Source organism: Vigna angularis, chromosome 5 (assembly GCF_016808095.1).
Source record: "Vigna angularis cultivar LongXiaoDou No.4 chromosome 5, ASM1680809v1, whole genome shotgun sequence".
Taxonomy (NCBI): domain Eukaryota; kingdom Viridiplantae; phylum Streptophyta; class Magnoliopsida; order Fabales; family Fabaceae; genus Vigna; species Vigna angularis.
The window spans coordinates 16109917-16127636 of NC_068974.1; the positions used below are offsets into that span (position 1 = coordinate 16109917).

General features: G+C 36.5%; 1 protein-coding gene and 1 pseudogene across 1 annotated transcript in view; one reads left to right on the forward strand and one right to left on the reverse strand.

Moving 5' to 3' along the window:
* Nucleotides 1-15747, reverse strand: part of LOC108320276 (G-type lectin S-receptor-like serine/threonine-protein kinase CES101) — a gene marked incomplete at its 5' end in the record, with an annotated part of 85676 nt that extends 69929 nt beyond the window's left edge. Inside the window, 2 exon segments of the mRNA XM_052878155.1 lie at nt 15106-15672; nt 15675-15747. Of these exon segments, the coding sequence (XP_052734115.1) occupies nt 15106-15672; nt 15675-15747 (640 nt within the window).
* Nucleotides 15748-15900: 153 nt separating this feature from the next.
* LOC128196661 (cysteine-rich receptor-like protein kinase 19) lies at nt 15901-16835 on the forward strand (annotated as a pseudogene).
* Nucleotides 16836-17720: the final 885 nt, after the last annotated feature.

Genomic DNA, 17720 nt, shown 5'->3' on the forward strand with positions numbered 1-17720 from the left:
TGGTTTTCTATACTGTTAAATTTTGTCATTACGTTTTATTGTTCATTTAATTTTCAAACATCGTTTTTACAGTTTATTTTTACTGCTTTCCTAATTTAATTTTCTGCATCCAAAACTTCAAACCCCCCCTTCGTGTAAAAAATCTGAGACTGAACCGCCACAAATTGGTCCTTGAGAGACGACCTAGGAGTCACTTCCTAGTATTATACTGCATTATTTTGTGCACATCAAATTTGACGGGTCGCGACAGCCTGCATCACTAAGCAATGTACGTTATGGTACGTTGATCGCATATTATAACGTACAATAATATATATGTAATAATATATAAACTGTGCACGTACTTCAGAAACGTAAATTTCTGCTACGTTATAAAATGCGCAGACTTACTATATCGCCCAGAACTATATATGTCCCTAGTAACTACGTTATAAAAGATCATTTTTATACGTTATAAAATGTCATTTCTCCACTAGTGTGTGTTGAACAATATCCAAATGATCGACCTATAATGTCCATCGTTCTATGTTCAAAGAGTGATGCTTAACGAAAATTCATCTGTGTGGTTGTGTACGACTTCTACAATAGAAATTACTACTTCCTTGGAAATAGAATAATGTCTGAGTTATTTACTAGTTAAAAAAATAAATTAGATATTGGTTTTTTCTTTTTTTTGTGTTCCTTCCACCGTCTAATATAAATAGTTTTTGGTGAGTTAATTTTTTCAAGTGAGAGTCAGAAGTTATGCATAACTTTCTTTATGTAATTGTCTTGAGGTTGTTCTCTTGGGCAGACAACTATGTAAGATTTCACTTTCAGATTTAATTTACACAATTTTTTTTAAAAAAAGGTAAAATACTTAAAATTATAAATGTAAATCTTGTTGCATTTATTTGTGGGATGAAATAGGTTCTAATTTAAAACTTCCTACTTAACATAATAGAGTATTTCAAAATAATAAGAACAACTAGGAGTCCTAGCTAAACTAAGTTGCAGCGTCATCATCTCCCTCCAAGGCTTGCTCTAGAGGCACCTTCTTCACCTCTGCTCACATCCAAGTGGATGATCATTGCAACAGAAACACGACACAAACAACAACCAACACAAGCAGGAGGGTGAGTTAGATATACAAAAAATCATGTTATAACAATCACACACAACATGCAAGTTTAATTTGAAGTGAATGAACCATACAACACCACTTGTTACACTTTACACTTGACTCGTTCGGACTTAGAATGATTGTCGAGCTATGGCGGGTTATGGACTCGTGGTGGCCTCTACTACTTTGCAAAGCCATTGCCAATGGGTTTCACCATACCACACTCACGAGGTTAGTCCGTTATCACTCACCTTGGGCCATACTAGAAGCACCCAAGACTAGGACCTCTTGCTACTCCTCACCATATGGATCAATCCTCTCTACTTGAGAATGAAAGACCATTGGAGCGTCAGGAAAACCCCCAAGACTGAGCTACCATGCAAATCATTCTAAACACTAAGGGCACCACCATGATTCTTCTCCTTGAAGATCATGGAATTACGTCCAATAACTTAGGACACCACCATGTAACCTCCGTTTGAGATCCATGGAATTACGTCCAATAACATAGGGCACCACCATGTGACCTCCCTTTGAGATCCATGGAATTACGTCCATCAACCATACTGTCACTTTGCAACTTAACTCAAGACATGAACAACCAAATACCATAATATTATCACATTAAATCCAAACATATAACCTCACTGATCACAAAATATCATAGATACTTTTACACCATTCTAATAATCAAAACATAGCTCAAGGTTATCACAAAACAGGAATAAAAAGAATAAAAACAGGTTTTGGGCAAGTCGCTCAATGCACCAAACTCGTTGTACGAATAACAAAAACAGTGGGTTTTACTCACTCACATTCGCTCAGCGCACCAAGCCTATGCGCTATGCTAAACTCCATTCGCATAGCGCACCAGGTCTGTGCGCTATGTTAAACTGAAAATTCTACTACACATTATCAGCCCTTAAACTCTTAAATAGTGCCCTAAATTCGTTATTCGAATTAATTGACATTAAACCCAGATCACTAACAGTCGCATAGTGACTAGATTCGCAAAGCGAATCGCCAGACAGAGAGTAACCCTCTCCAGTCAGTCGCACAGCGCATGCGAATGACTAAACAGAGAGCACCTCGCTGTGAGGACTCGCTGTGCGAAAACATTCGCTCAGCGAGTCTGCATTATCTGCAAAACGAAAATCTTGCAGAATTATGCAACTCACACACCATTTTCCAATTCTAACCAGTTTCCTCAACTTTTAACACCCCTAGATTGTGTTTTATACCTAATTAAACTTATCTAGATGATTATAAACGTTCCTACTACAATTCTAAAGTGATTGAGACTCAATTTCTACTCTAGAACACCAAAATCAACAACTTAGTGACCCAAATTCAATTTTACCACTTGTAACTCGTTTTAGACCAGTTTGATGTTCCTAACAAGTCAAAATTGACCTATCTGAGCTACCCAAACAGCCCAATTGCACTCAAGACCTCTAATGCCCAAAATCACTACCTCACTTCATCCTAAAGTGACCTAAAACCCTAATAGAACACCAATTTCCTACTTATTCACTGATACAACAGGTCTCTCACCACAAGCACGTCAACATAGTCATTACAGCAATTAAATACATCCAAACAGTATACAAACATCACACTCCAGTTCCACTGTCCCAAAGTTCAACACATGCAACTAAATCTTTCCAAGTCAAAACACAATACCAATAGTACAGCAGTACAAAACTCAGCATACATCACATGCAATCAATATAAAAATGTATCCTAGCTTCGCTTACCTTGGAGTTGAACAGCACAGCTTACAAGAAGGACTCAACAGTGTCGGACTCAGCAAGAACCTAGACAACACCCTATAACCACCACATTGGTGACGGAAATAGCTCTTAGAGCTCAAGATTTAACAAAGAACAGAAAAGGGGAAACACAAGACACATGCAACTAGCAAAGGTTGCATGTCCTAGTTCAAGATCAGAGAAGAACCGGATAGAGCCACTTACCCGACTAAGACCCGAAACTGATCGATTGGTTTTGAAGCCTTCTATGCTGTGGATGTTTGGGCGTCACCTAAACAGAAATCCAGTGGCTTAGTGAAGAGGACTTGAAGAGAGAAGGCAGAGATGTTGTAGAGAGAAGGCAGAGAAAAGAAATTAGGGCTCTAAAGAGTGAAAAAGCTTTTCTCAGAAAATGAAGGGTCTTGAGTCCAAGTTTTAGAGTATCATTACTTTATTATTAAAGACTCAACCCCATTGCCTGCTGCCACTTGTCCAGTCTAGAAGCTGACTTGTTCCTAGTCTTTACATTTTGGCGTGTGCAGATTGTTATAGACTCTTGTTGTGTAACGTTTGCAGAGGTTCAAAAAAGGGGCAAGGATTTCTGGGCTGAATTTGAGTTGTATGTTGCTGATCTTCTGGTTGGAGTGGTTGTTGACATTGCATTGGTGGGTATGTTAGCACCCTATGCTCGAATCGGCAAGCCTTCACTGTCAAAAGGTTTACTTGGACACATGCTTGTTCGGCTGTTCCTAGCAGGTTAGTGTTTTGAAAAGGATGGTATTTTGGGAATTGATTATTGCTGTTTCAATGTGAGATGTTCATGATTTGTTATTATGTAAGCTTCTCCAATGTTTTCAGGAATGTGAAATTATGGATGTGATACTAAATTACAATTTCAATGCAGTGTTTTGAAGCTGAAAAACTGGGATGTAAATTCTCTGTGATGCAACGCATTGCTACATAATTGTACAAGGTGCTCTGAAAGTTTAAATGTTAAGTAACTATTTGATTTATGGCAGAATATAGCTTATATACAAAAACCAGAAAATAATAAAATCAAAGTCTCACTGCATTGAACAATTTAGTATTAGATAAGGTCGTGTATTTGTATATATTGTCTGATGCAGGAAATTTGTATAGTTTAATCTCACATAAACATCATATTTATTATAAAGTGCTTTTCAGGAAATTATCTTAAAGTGCTTTTCATGAAATTTATTTAAACAAAAACTAATTCTGATTACAAATGATTGTTGAAATAATCCAACTTTTGCAGTTATCTCAAAGCACATCCTTAGTAAGAATCGTAACAAATTTTTGAAGTAAAATTAGGTGCTACTATTTATGTTGTCCCTTCAGTGTGTTAGACAGAACTAACTCTTCGCAGTAGACTCCAAAGAGAAAAAGGTGAAAAAGAAGATACAATTTACATGATTTTTTGTTGGTCGACAAGACATGTCTGCTTTAAGGATTGAAATATGGATTATTTACAGTTTCACTCAGTAATTCTTTTTTTGCAGATATATTCCTGTGAAGAATCAAACCAACACTCCAGTACAGTGGTTTTTTATTTGCGCAGCTCTTGTCCAGCATTCCGTTTCTTTTCCTCATCTCCATTTCATCAAGTCTAGTCTTCTACTTCCTCGTTGGGCTGGAAGATTTATTTAGCTTGTTAATGTACTTTGTGCTCAATTTTTTCATGACTTTGCTGCTGAACGAAGGAATTATATTTTGGAGTGTCTTGACACTGTTGTGCATTCATGTGAGTTATATTGTCTTTTATTATGTAAAGCAAAAGTTACATGCTACACAAGGTCATGATTACACAAGAATTTGGTCGTTTCCTGAACTAGCTACTGATGCATATGTATGCCATTTCAAGTAGTCATGATGCTTTCAGCAGGCTATTTTAGAATTCGAAATGCCTTGCCTGGACCAGTGTGGATGTATCCAATGTCGTATATATCCTTTCACACATACTCTATTCAGGTAAAAAAAATTCTGGGATTCAACTTCTAGAACTAGGAGGGTAAACCAGAATATGACATATTCAAAGTATCATTATCCCTGTATGGGAATTTATTGAAATTCTTGTGACTATTTGGTAGGGGCTATTGGAGAACGCACTAGTAGAAAAATGACATTTTATAACAAACCTATTATGACGGACAAAAATTATCCATCATAATAGGGAGATATTATAACGTAGTTTTTTAAATCAGTTATAATATGAGACGCGGTGGCAAATTTGTAAATAAGTTTAAGACATATTATAACGTAGTTTTGAAAATCAGTTATAATATGAAAAGCGGTGGCAAACTTGTAAATAAGTTTAAAACCTATTATTGATGTATTATAACGGATTTTTAGAAATCAGTTATAATATCTCAGGATCCCTCTCACTCTCATTCCTCTCTTCACGTTCCCTCTCACTCTCATTCCTCTCTTCCTCTTCGTCTCATTCCTCTCTTCACGTTCTCTCTCAGTCTCATTCCTCTCACGCAGTGGCTCTTCGTCTCATTCCTCTCTTCACGTTCCCTCTCACTCTCATTCCTCTCACGCAGTGGCTCCGCTGCCTCTTTCCTCTCACGCAGTGGCTCCGCTGCCTCTTCCTCGAAATCTCTGAAGTCTAACCAAGTAGGTTTTATGTTTTTCTTCTATTAATTTCACTAATTTCTTAGATTGGTGGGGATTGTGTTTCGTTTGGTGGATTGTTAAATAGAGGACTAATTGTTATGTTTTTGTGATTTGGATTATTATATATCTTATTAGGGTTTAAATTTCTGTGGCTGAGTTTTGGATGGTCGGATTTGTTAATCTGTTAATGGGATTTATTTGGTGTTGTTTATGATTTATACGTTTAAAATTCTATTCTTGTTTGAAGTGGTGTGCTAATTACATAGTTTGATTACTGCGTTAAAACGATGATAGAATCTGTCATGTCAGTTAATTGCTTTTTCGAGCTTATGAGTTGGTTTTAGGCGGATTTGGATTCTCTTCTGATAGTCACCTGAATGTTATAAAAGTGTTTTAACTGTCTCCAAAATTCATTTCTTGCTTTTCAATAGAGAATTGCTAGGTTTTTCTGTAGCGTCCTGATTACTGTGAGAATGTCACTAGTATTTCCCTTCTAATTAAATATAATGGCTTTATTGAGCTGCTCCAAGAAACCAATAGGGGATGCAACCACAGCTTCTGATTAGAAGTATTCTAACTTGAAACTAAAATTGTTGGAGAATGAGTGATAATTCTACACATGTTATTATTTTACCTGGAGTGAAAATTGTCAGACTTCGTATTGTCTTCATTTGCCTCATTCGAAGTCTTCCATTTGCCTTCTCTCTTTTAAATTACATCTTCTATTTGCCGATAGATTCAGGCATCTGACCTGCAGGGAACAACTTTTCTCTGCAATCAATATTCTGGGTGCAAAATATAATGATGATGATTTCTTTTTTTGCTAGTCAAACTAGACCGCTAGTGATTTGAAAGTTTTCATAATACATTTTCGTAAGAATTCTATTCATATAGATGGACAATCAAATATAATGCTTTTTCTTACTGAATAAATTTAATGAGAAGAAAATGGTTGGGTTGCTATCAAGATTGATTTAGATAAGGACTATGACAATCATGGGCATTTTCAATTCAGTAATATTGGTTTTGCATTGAATTCATGGGCATTTTCAACCTTAATTCAATATGAAAGTGCAAGGGAGAGAGTGATTTTCCGTCTCCCTATTTATTAGTTTTATAGCTTGAGATACTTTACTCGTTTGATCAACTTGGCTGTTAAAAATAGTTGTTCTCCCATAATCAAAATCTTGAAGATCCAATATTCTCATGATTTTACAGAAAAATTATTTATGAATAAATAATGCATTTTGCACGATTGGCCTGTCTCTTTCTTCCTAAATCCCCTTCTCCCCAGGGTACAGCCCCTATCCCCCAGGGTACTTAAAAGGCATTCTAGAAATCCTGCTATTTCTTCTTCTTTTTAAGCTAGTTGATAAAATAAAAAATACTATAGTAAGTTAGTTTCTAAGTTGATATAGTAACTAAGATTTTTGTTATCAAAATAATTGATGGTTCCTTTCAAATAACTATTTCAGACAAAAAGGACTGTATAGTACACTGCTTAGATACATATGCACGATATTACTATAGCATCCTCAATCCCATGGGAAGCTGATTTTTTTAGTTTGTATTTGTTGTGACTTATAATGTGAGATGATATTTCAGTTCTAATTTAAATTTTATGCTTTGTTCTCTACAGGAAGACAATCAAGTTGTTCAGTGATTTCCACACCTCTGCCATTATTATTGCTTCAACTTGGTTAATGTAAGATTTTTATTTCAGTTTATTTTAGCCTTTTTTTATTCATATATGAATCTAGAGATTTCTTTTGCTCCCTTTAGATTAAATTTATCAGGAGAACTTCTTTTCGTATGTGTGTGCTTTCACAAAATGTGTAGAAATATCTAACGCAACTTCAAATTTGTTGAGCGGAGAAAGGGAGAAAGAAAGAAATAAAGAGAGAGAAAGAAGGGAATAGCCCACGAGGAGGGGATGTATATGTGCATATGATATTGGTTAAACTTTATAGCATATATTGACTTTATTCTCTGTGATTAATTTAATAACTAATGTGTTTGATAAGTTAGGTGAGATGTGACAGTGGTTTAGTTTAACACCAATGGTGCCTATAATATACACAAAAGTAATGGAACAAACTGCACAGAGCTTTCCTTTGAATTTGTTTATTAGGCTGGAAATTATTGAGAGTGTTTGAGGGAGCCGTGTTCTATTTTAAAACTGCAATCTCCCAACACTGTGTTAACAAAAATAAGGACATTGGATTCACTAGGATTAATACAAGACAAAGGGATAGAGGAGTTTGATTTTGTCCACCCACCCAATCTCTACTGTTCCAATCCATCTCCATCACTTTTATTTTTCCTCTTTTGTTTTGTTTTTCATGTCCCAATCCATCTCCATCACCACTTTCTTGGTTTCAGTTCATTGGCACAGAACGTTAGTATGGACCGAAGTTGGATAAAATCTAAACGAACAACCGAAGAATATGAGAGAGGAGTGGAACAATTTATTGAGTTTGCTACGAGGAATGTAGCAGATAATAATGGAAGATTTTATTGTCCATGTGTGAATTGCTTGAACGAGCGGAGACTACCCATTGCAGTAATACGAGAGCATGTTTTGTGTGATGGGTTCCTAAGGAGCTACACCAAGTGGACATGGCATGGTGAATTAGTAGAAGTGCCAATAGCACATGTGTCTCAAACTGAAGCAGAAGAAGTGGATTTGGTTATGGAAGATGGTTTGGAGCAAATGATTCATGATGTTGGAGATGATGTCTTTGCACGATCACATATGTATGAAACTTTGTGTAGTGATGCAAAAATGCCTTTGTATTCAGGGTGCATTAAGTACACTAAATTGTCGGCAATATTAAAACTATTTAATGTGAAGGCAAGAAATGGGTGGAGTGATAAGAGTTTCACCGAATTGCTTGAGTTAGTGAGTGACATTCTTCCTGAAGGTAATACGATGCCAACATCTAATTATGATGCGAAGAAGATATTATGTCCAATGGGTATGGAGTATAAAAAGATTCATGCTTGTCCGAACGATTGTGTGTTGTACAGGAAGGAATATGAAAAGTTACATCACTGTCCACATTGTGGGTTATCAAGATACAAGCAAAAAGATGGTGACTTCGAAGATGATGTGAGGAAGGGTGTTCCAGCAAAGGTGTTGTGGTATCTTCCCATAATTCCAAGGTTTAAAAGATTATTTGCTAATGTCAAAGATGCAAAACTCATTAAATGGCATGTAGATGAACGTAAAAGAGATGGTCAAATAAGACATCCAGCTGATTGTAGTCAATGGCAGACAATAGATTCAATGTTTCCATATTTTGGAAATGATCCAAGAAACCTTAGACTTGGACTTGCTACAGATGGAATGAACCCGTACGGTAACTTGAGTAGTAGACATAGCTCATGGCCTGTCATGTTAGTGATCTACAACTTACCGCCTTGGTTGTGCATGAAACGTAAATACGTCATGTTATCTTTAATGGTTTCTGGTCCACGACAACCAGGAAACGACATTGATGTTTATTTAAGCCCGCTAGTTGAAGATTTGAAAATGTTGTGGGAGGAAGGCGTTGATGTGTTCGACGGGTACGCAGGCTCCACTTTTAAGTTGCATGCCATGTTATTTTGTACAATCAATGACTTTCCAGCATATGGTAATTTGAGTGGGTATAGCACAAAGGGTCACAAAGCATGCCCTATATGTGAAGAAGGCACATGTCACCATCAACTTAAGCATGGAAAGAAAACGGTTTACATTGGACATCGAAGATTTCTTAGTGCAAACCATCCTTTTCGTAAATTAAAAAAAGCATTTAATGGATGTCAAGAAAATGAAATAGCTCCAACGCCTTTAAGTGGATTAGAAGTATATGAACGTGTAAAGGACATAAATGTTGTGCTTGGCAAGACAAAAAAGCAAGCCACAACTACAAACATATGGAAGAAAAGATCAATCTTCTTTGATCTCCCATATTGGAGGATGCTTGATGTGAGACATTGTATAGATGTCATGCATGTAGAGAAAAATGTGTGTGACAGTATTATTGGAACACTCCTTAATATTCAAGGCAAGACAAAAGATGGTATGAAGAGTTGCTTGGACTTGGTTGAAATGGGAATAAGAGAACAATTAGCTCCACAATGTCATGGCAAACGAACATACTTGCCTCCAGCATGTCACACATTATCTAAACAAGAAAAGAGAAGTTTCTGTGAGTTTTTACATGGTGTGAAAGTTCCGCATGGTTACTCTTCCAATGTGAAACGACTTGTATCTATGAAGGATTTAAAATTACTTGGGTTAAAATCTCATGATTGTCATGTTTTAATGCAACAACTCCTACCAGTGGCGATTCGAGGAATATTGCCTAAGAATATTAGATATGCATTAACTAGATTATGCTTCTTTTTTAATGCCATTTGTAGTAAAGTTTTTGAGCCTGCATGGTTGGACTATTTGGAGAATGAGGCTAAAGTTATATTATGTGAGTTGGAAATGTATTTCCCTCCATCATTTTTTGATATCATGGTTCACTTGATTGTACATTTAGTAAGGGAAATTAGACTTTGTGGACCTGTGTTCTTGCGATGGATGTACCCAATTGAGCGATACATGAAGATATTGAAAGGGTACGTCAAGAACCAATATCGTCCTGAAGCATCAATTGTTGAAAGATATATTGCAGAGGAAGCTATTGAGTTTTGTACAGAATACATATCAGAAATTGAAGCTATAGGGGTACCTAAAACTCGCCACCATGGAAGAATTACTGGTAAAGGTACTCGAAAGGTTGCCATTGGACGTCCGGAGCATCCAGGATATATCTGTGGTGTTGGACGAGGGGTAAGACTCAAGCAATTCTTTGGTGGTCCTACTCGAAAGGTTACTTTAGCACAACTTAGTGAATCCGATAAAAAGGTGTTAAGAAATGAGTTTAAGAAAGAATTGTTCCCAGAATTGAGAGATGAGTTATTGTTAGAAATCAAATCAGAGATAGCATCCTTAGGATTGACTATTCAAGGTCCACCAAAGGGGGCTTCCCATGTTGCTAGCACAAAGGGGAGTTGTCCTCTTCCTGAGGAATCAGGGGATGGTGTTGATGTCCCTGTTGATTGTGAATTGTATGTTGATGATCCCCACTGGCATTTGGTGGCTCTAGGTAAATTGCTGAATCATTGAAATCTGTATCCACATTCCTGATATTGAATCATTTTGAAAATTGCATTTAGCCTTTGAACCACAATGTTGTCTATACTTGCAGCCTCTCTATACTTCTTGCCTCTCTATATATGTGCTAAGTAAGTCATTTATACCATTTTACTCAACAATTGTAATCTTTTTTGTATCTTAGGTAAAATATATAATTTGGGAAGCACCATCCACCACGAGGCTATTAAAGATGATATGTTGCGAGTGGTGGTTGTAGATATTAAAGATTCTTCTGCTCGTGTTCCTTTGCCTAGTGAAGAGGTTCAAACAGTGGGGCAAGCTCCAGGAAATTTTATCATTTGGCCAGCCAGATTGGCAAAGCCAATTTTAGTAAGTATTTATATTCATATTTGCCTTAATTACTTATGTCTTTGTTGTATTTGGATGCATATAATATTGGACTTATTTTGTGGTCAAATATAGGACGTTTCTAAGAATACAAACATTGTTACACCTCCTCAACCACAATTGTCTCCTCTCCAACAACTTGGTGCAGCGGTAGTCACAATGGGGAATAAAACTATTGAGATAGATATGCCTTCTGAACTCACATGCAAGACTACTACCACCACTTTATATGTATGTCATAGGGATATTTGTGAAATTGTCATTGGTAATGATCTCCTCTCTACAACAGTTCTACAACTTTGGAATTTGTAAGTAAACCTTCACAAACCATGAAAATACTATCATATTGCATTCGTGTATTTATTTGAACATTATTTGTTGATATTGAAGGTATTTGCATCACCTCTGCATCGAGAGAAGGAATGCTACTATCTATGGATTTCTTGATCCTGTTATAATTCAAACTGTAGGAAATAAATCAGAGGAGGTGCAAAAGTACTTGATAGAAATGTTTGAAAAAGCTGGTAAAGAGGTCTATTTAGCACCTTACTTGCATAAGTAAGTACATAATTTTTTAATTTTTCATGAGTAGTTTAAAAGTTTCTTTTAATTAATATTATTCTAACTTGTAGGGGTCATTGGCAATTGCTAGTTATTGTTCCTGATCGTTCTCTTGTAGTTCTCTTATGTTCCTTGCATAAGAAAGCTAACACATTGTCCATCAAAAATATATTAGAGGCGTAAGTTTTCCTTTTTATTTTGATTCCTTCCTATATTATTATTATGATGTGATGGATGTCAAACTTTTGTATAGGTCTTTGGAAGCTCATTCAAGGTTGCGGGGTGTTCCATCTATTTCTAGGAAGAAGATGCAAATAATCACACCTAATGTAAGAGAAGTTCACCTTCTTTGTTTTGTGTTTTGTGATTGTTATTTTTATGAGGAATTGGTTGTGTTGTTGGTTTTGTGAAATTTGTGTCTTTGATTTGAATGAGTCTTCATTATTTGTATTTAATTTGCAGTGTCAACGTCAATTGGGCAGTTATGAGTGTGGGTATTATGTAATGAAACACATGCATACCATTATTTGTACAAACATTATTGAATCATTGAATAAGGTATTAAAATACTAACTAAATACTTACCCAACTATTCATTACAATATTGTTTTAACTCTATTATTTTATTTGTAGATCTTTAATGATTCATCTCCCATGGAAGCTGCAGACATGGAAGACATTAGAAGGAACTGGGCTTCTTTTATTTTAAGTGTTAGTAGAAACTTGGCTACACTTAAATAGTGTATGTACATTAATGTAATATTTGGATTTAATATATAGTTTCATGTATAAATGATGTATTAAATATTAGACTATTTAATATTTGAAATGGATTCTATTTTAGTTTCAATAAATTTGTTTATTTAAAGCTATATTTATTATAAATGGATTGGATGAGATGATAATACAGGAATATTATTATAATTTCATTGGATGTCAAATTTAATAATCAATTTTTTTTTTAAAAAACATTTATTATAACGTACTAAGCAATGTATGATATGGTACGTTGATCACATATTATAACGTACAATAATATATACGTAATAATATATAACATATTATAACGTACAAAAGTTTCTACGTTATAATATCTTCCACCTATTATTACGGACAAACGAAGAATTTGTTATAATAAACTGCGCATATTATAACGTACTTCAGAAACTACGTTATAATATGTTGAACATATTATAACGTAAATTTTTGCTACGTTATAAAATGCGCAGACTTACTATATCGCCCAGAACTATATCCCCAGTAACTACGATATAAAATGTCATTTTTGTACGTTATAAAAAGTCATTTTTCCACTAGTGACGAGTACCTAGGCACCTCCTTTGCAGTGGGGCAGGTAAGGACCACATCTGGGTTTCAAGCTCTCCAAAGTGCGTACAATATGTGTTGAAAAATCTGGTTATTTGTGGTTTTAAATAATGATGATACATCATATATGTTTTAATTTAACAATATAATTTTATTAAAATGCTTCTTCTTATTGGTTTCCATCATTCACATTCTCACTTTAATTTAACAATATAATTTTTGGCATCATTCACATTCACAACGCCTCCGTGAACGCCTTTGCTATCTTCTCACCGCTGGACTTTTCTATCCTTCACTCGCGTCTTTTGAAGATGTCTCCTTTGCGATCTTCTCACCGTTGGACTCCTCCTTCACAGGCGTCCTTTTCACCTCAACAATATGGGTCACAGATTTGCTCTTCCTTCTCTGTGGGTTCTCGTTTCCCACAATCTACAACATCCCAAACACCTGAATTAGGGACACTGTTAGCAAGATTAGTCATCTCTTACTCTCTCTATTTTTTTTCGAATACTCAAACTCTCTCTCTTTTTCACTATCCTTTTTTCGGACACTCAAAACTCTCCCAATTAAATCAGCTACATTTTTTTAACCCAAAAGAATGAATTCCCTGCACCTCTCGACTCCTTCCTCTCGTGTGCACACTGCTTTTCAAAATGAAAGATGGATCCCTTTTCTCTTTGGCCGTTCTCATGTGCATGCCTTTTTTTAAGATTTTTTAAAAAAACTTTCTTCAATCCATCTTTTTAGTGCTCTGGACGCATGCCAAAAATAAGTGAGGTGGCCCTCCACTTTTCTCAAAAGCTACATCTTCATTCTTCAAAAGAAGACAAAATAAATGTTGCTTTCCGTGTCAAAGAAACCATGTTGCCTTTTGTCCTTTTCCTCCATCTTCTCCAAATCAAATGGAGAGGTCCCACTGACTTTGCCAGAATTTCGGACCTACTCCGGGTGCCCTTTCGCATGACGCGGATCAAGTCATTGATGAACTTCTGCACTCTCCGATTTCATCTCCGACAGATCAACTTCTTTGGCTCGCTCGTGCAGAACCGGCTCTCCGACTTTCACAATTTTCGGTAACTTCAATGTTCCGAGGTTTTTACTTCCAACATCCTCTGACCCATGAAAACGCTGAACGGTTCACCGGTTTGTAGTGCATTTCCGAAACCTCGTCAACTCCGAACCCGCGAATCAAGTTCACGCTTTCTTTCTTCCAGTTCCACTCTCACGTAACAGCATGCTACTCCATACCATATCTGTACCGTACTGCTTCACTCCAGCCTCTGCTGTCCAGCACTCTTTCGTCATCAAAATCCCTTTTATGTGCAGCTCCCCTCCAAGCTTTTGGATGTAGCAGCTGCTTTGGTGCATCTCCAGCTGGCCGTGAATCACCGTGCATCTTCATCAGCCATCACCGCTTCTCCTCTTCTCAACACCACAAGCCCTTCATCCATTTAAAACATGAAAAATATCCTCCTGGGTGGCGGCTGCTCTAAGCTTGCTGGACCGAGTACTCCCACCTTTGCTGGACACCGTCTGAAGGTCTCTTCCATCCGTGGCTCTGATACCAATTTGTAGAAATCGAACTAGGAGGTATATACATACAGTCTGGGATATTTATCTGGGAAATTTACTAACTTTCCATTTATATAAATTTTAATTTTCTGGACAAACTATCCAGAATACACAAATACAAACACAATAATTTTTACTCTCACAACTCACTGAACAATCATAACTTTAACTCTCACAACATAACTCACAAGGCACAACCCATTTTCTCTCTTTTACTCACGGTACACACGCTCACACACTTTCACACTTTCTCTTTGCTGCACACAATACACAAACATGGAGACTCTCTCCTTTCTTCTTTCTCACTGTCCATTCTCCACGGTGCACACACTACAAGTGTGTCACAATTCATACAAGACTACATCTCCATATTTATAACCTAATATCTCTACTAACATCTCCACTAATCTCCACTACTTCTCCATTACTCTTCACTACTATCTGGGTAATGATAGTGCTAACACAATACCTAACTTCTTTTACAAATGGAAACTAAAGACAAAATAATTTGTGACAATGGGTCCATTTAAAGTTTACCCAACAAAAACCAGTATGTTTCTGAAATACATCACCAGGATTCCTACACTTGGGTATATCCTGCCATCTTTGGCAACCTCCGTCAGTGTTGTTATATCCATAACACAAATCAGCCCTTGCAACATATACTTCACCATCAAATATCTGCCCAATATTTGATAACGTTCACCTTCGAACAGGGTCTTCATTTTTTGCAGTTGTGAAAGAGAAGGAGTTTTCGTCCCTGTTAGACACAAGGGTGTACTTCAACCTGCGTTGCGCATCCTCTGAAATGTACTCAAATCTATTGTTCCTCAGTTTCCCACTTCGCCAACAAACTTTTCCCCGTCTCCTTATGATCAATTCTTGTTCAACGTGTTCCCATTCAAGGCTAAAGGCACCGGGAGAGGGAAGTGCATTGGTAAACCCTGAAACCACTAACCAACGATGGCTTGTTTTGTGATTAACACCTAACTTCTGGGTGGGGAGCAAAGTGTCAGTGGGATAATCAAAACTTTGCCACAAGAGAGTGTTTGTTCCATTAGGGTGAAGTTGTTGAAGCACAAAGTTGCGTGTGTCCAACAAAGTGGCCTTAGTGTTGTAGATAGCTTTTGGTGGAGAATACATGATTATTGGCTTCCCGCTTTGAGATTCAATTTTCAGCACCCTGAGCGGTTAAGTGACAAAACTGCAGAGTCCTTGTCAACAGGTTGGTTTTTCATCCAAACTTCAGGACTTTTATTTGAAATTATAACAAGTATACGTTCTCACCACCAGTAAATGGAGTAAAACCTAGACTTCTGCAATAAACATATTGTCTAGGTTTTACTCCGTTTACTGGTGGTGAGAACGTATACTTGGTTATAATTTCAAATAAAAGTCCTGAAGTTTGGATGAAAAACCAACCTGTTGACAAGGACTCTGCAGTTGTGTCACTTAACCGCTCAGGAGTGCTGAAAATTGAATCTCAACGCGGGAAGCCAATAATCCTGTATTCTCCACCAAAAGCTATCTACAACACTAAGGCCACTTTGTTGGACACAGGCAACTTTGTGCTTCAACAACTTCACCCTAATTGATAATTGAAAGATTGTACAAGAGGCAAATTACTAGATTGGAAGAAACGCTTCAAAATAATAGAAGGAATTTCTCAAGGATTACTTTATCTTCACAAGTACTCAAGACTTAAAGTCATTCACAGAGACATGAAAGCTAGCAACATTCTTCTAGATGAAACCATGAATCCAAAAATTTCAGATTTTGGAATGGCAAGAATATTCACACAAGAATCAACCTCAAATACCAACAGAAATGTTGGGACACAGTGAGCTTGATAAACTCTCTTGGTTCCATTTTCTATGAATATATAAAAATGATTTCATCATGTTACAAATTAGTTTTTCTTGTAGTGGTTACATGTCTCCAGAATATATGATGGAAGGAACTTTCTCTACAAAGTCTGATGTGTAGAGTTTTGGAGTGTTGTTACTTGAAATTGTTAGTGGAAGAAGAAGCCTTGGTTGCTATGATGTTGATCGGCCATTAAATCTAATAGGACATGTATGTAAATTAGTCACATTGTGTTATTTTTTCTTATTGTTCCATATTTCTAATTTGAGTAAAATATTGACAGACATGGGAGTTATGGAAAGAAGGTGCATGTTCAGAGTTAGTTGATCCATCAATAAAGGAGTCTATTGATCCTGATGAAGTACAAAGATGCATTCATATTGGTCTGCTGTGTGTAGAACATTATGCAGATGATCGACCCACCATGTCTGAGATTGTATCAATGTTGACAAACAAAAGTGCAATAGCTTCTGTATAGTATAAAATATTAACCGAGTGGTTACAAACAACCAACCGGATATTCAGGTAATCTGTTTATATCTTATTCTGTTTATATTTTATTGGGCTTATATCAGCTTAGGATCCATGAGGTAAATTATAAATACAAAGCCAGGGCCGAAAGCCAGGTACGTTCCACTTACGCATTATTCACTCTACGCTACTCTAAAATACTCAGTAGTGAAAATCATTCACTAAACATTCAACTAAGAGCCGAGGCTCCTCAAAATCACACGCCTAACTTGAACGTCGGAGTACCTTTTGCAGGTACATCCACCCCCGTCCAAAAGGAGACCGATCGGCTTGCGCCAACACCGATCGGCCAACAGCTAGAGTTTGAAGGCGAGCGAGCGTCCAGACGCGTCAGCAAGTTAGTCTCTCGGTCCCAAAACTTTCCACCGAAACATTTTGGCGCCCACCGTGGGGCCGAGCGTCAAACCCAATGATGACCACGAGGAGCATGGAGAAACAACAGAGCACCAGAGAGATGATTAGAAACCACAAGAAACCAAGACGAGCGTTCGGTCTCGACATCACTATTTCAGATCAACACCAGAAACTTTCGACAATGTAAAAACTTTCGTCAACAAGATAAGTATTTTTTGAAATATGAATATTTCATAAAATATCTAATTGATAATAGATATTATAACAACTATTTTTATGTAAAATATATATAGTATAATCCATAATATATTATATGATATATGATATATAATATAGTATATAACTATAAATATAGTTATTTAATTATTATAACCGAAACATTTTCTGGCATGATTAAAATAGTCAAAGAAATTGTTGTGTTAGAGATAACTATCAACAACAATATTATAAAATCTCAAGACGGTTTTGATACCTTGTT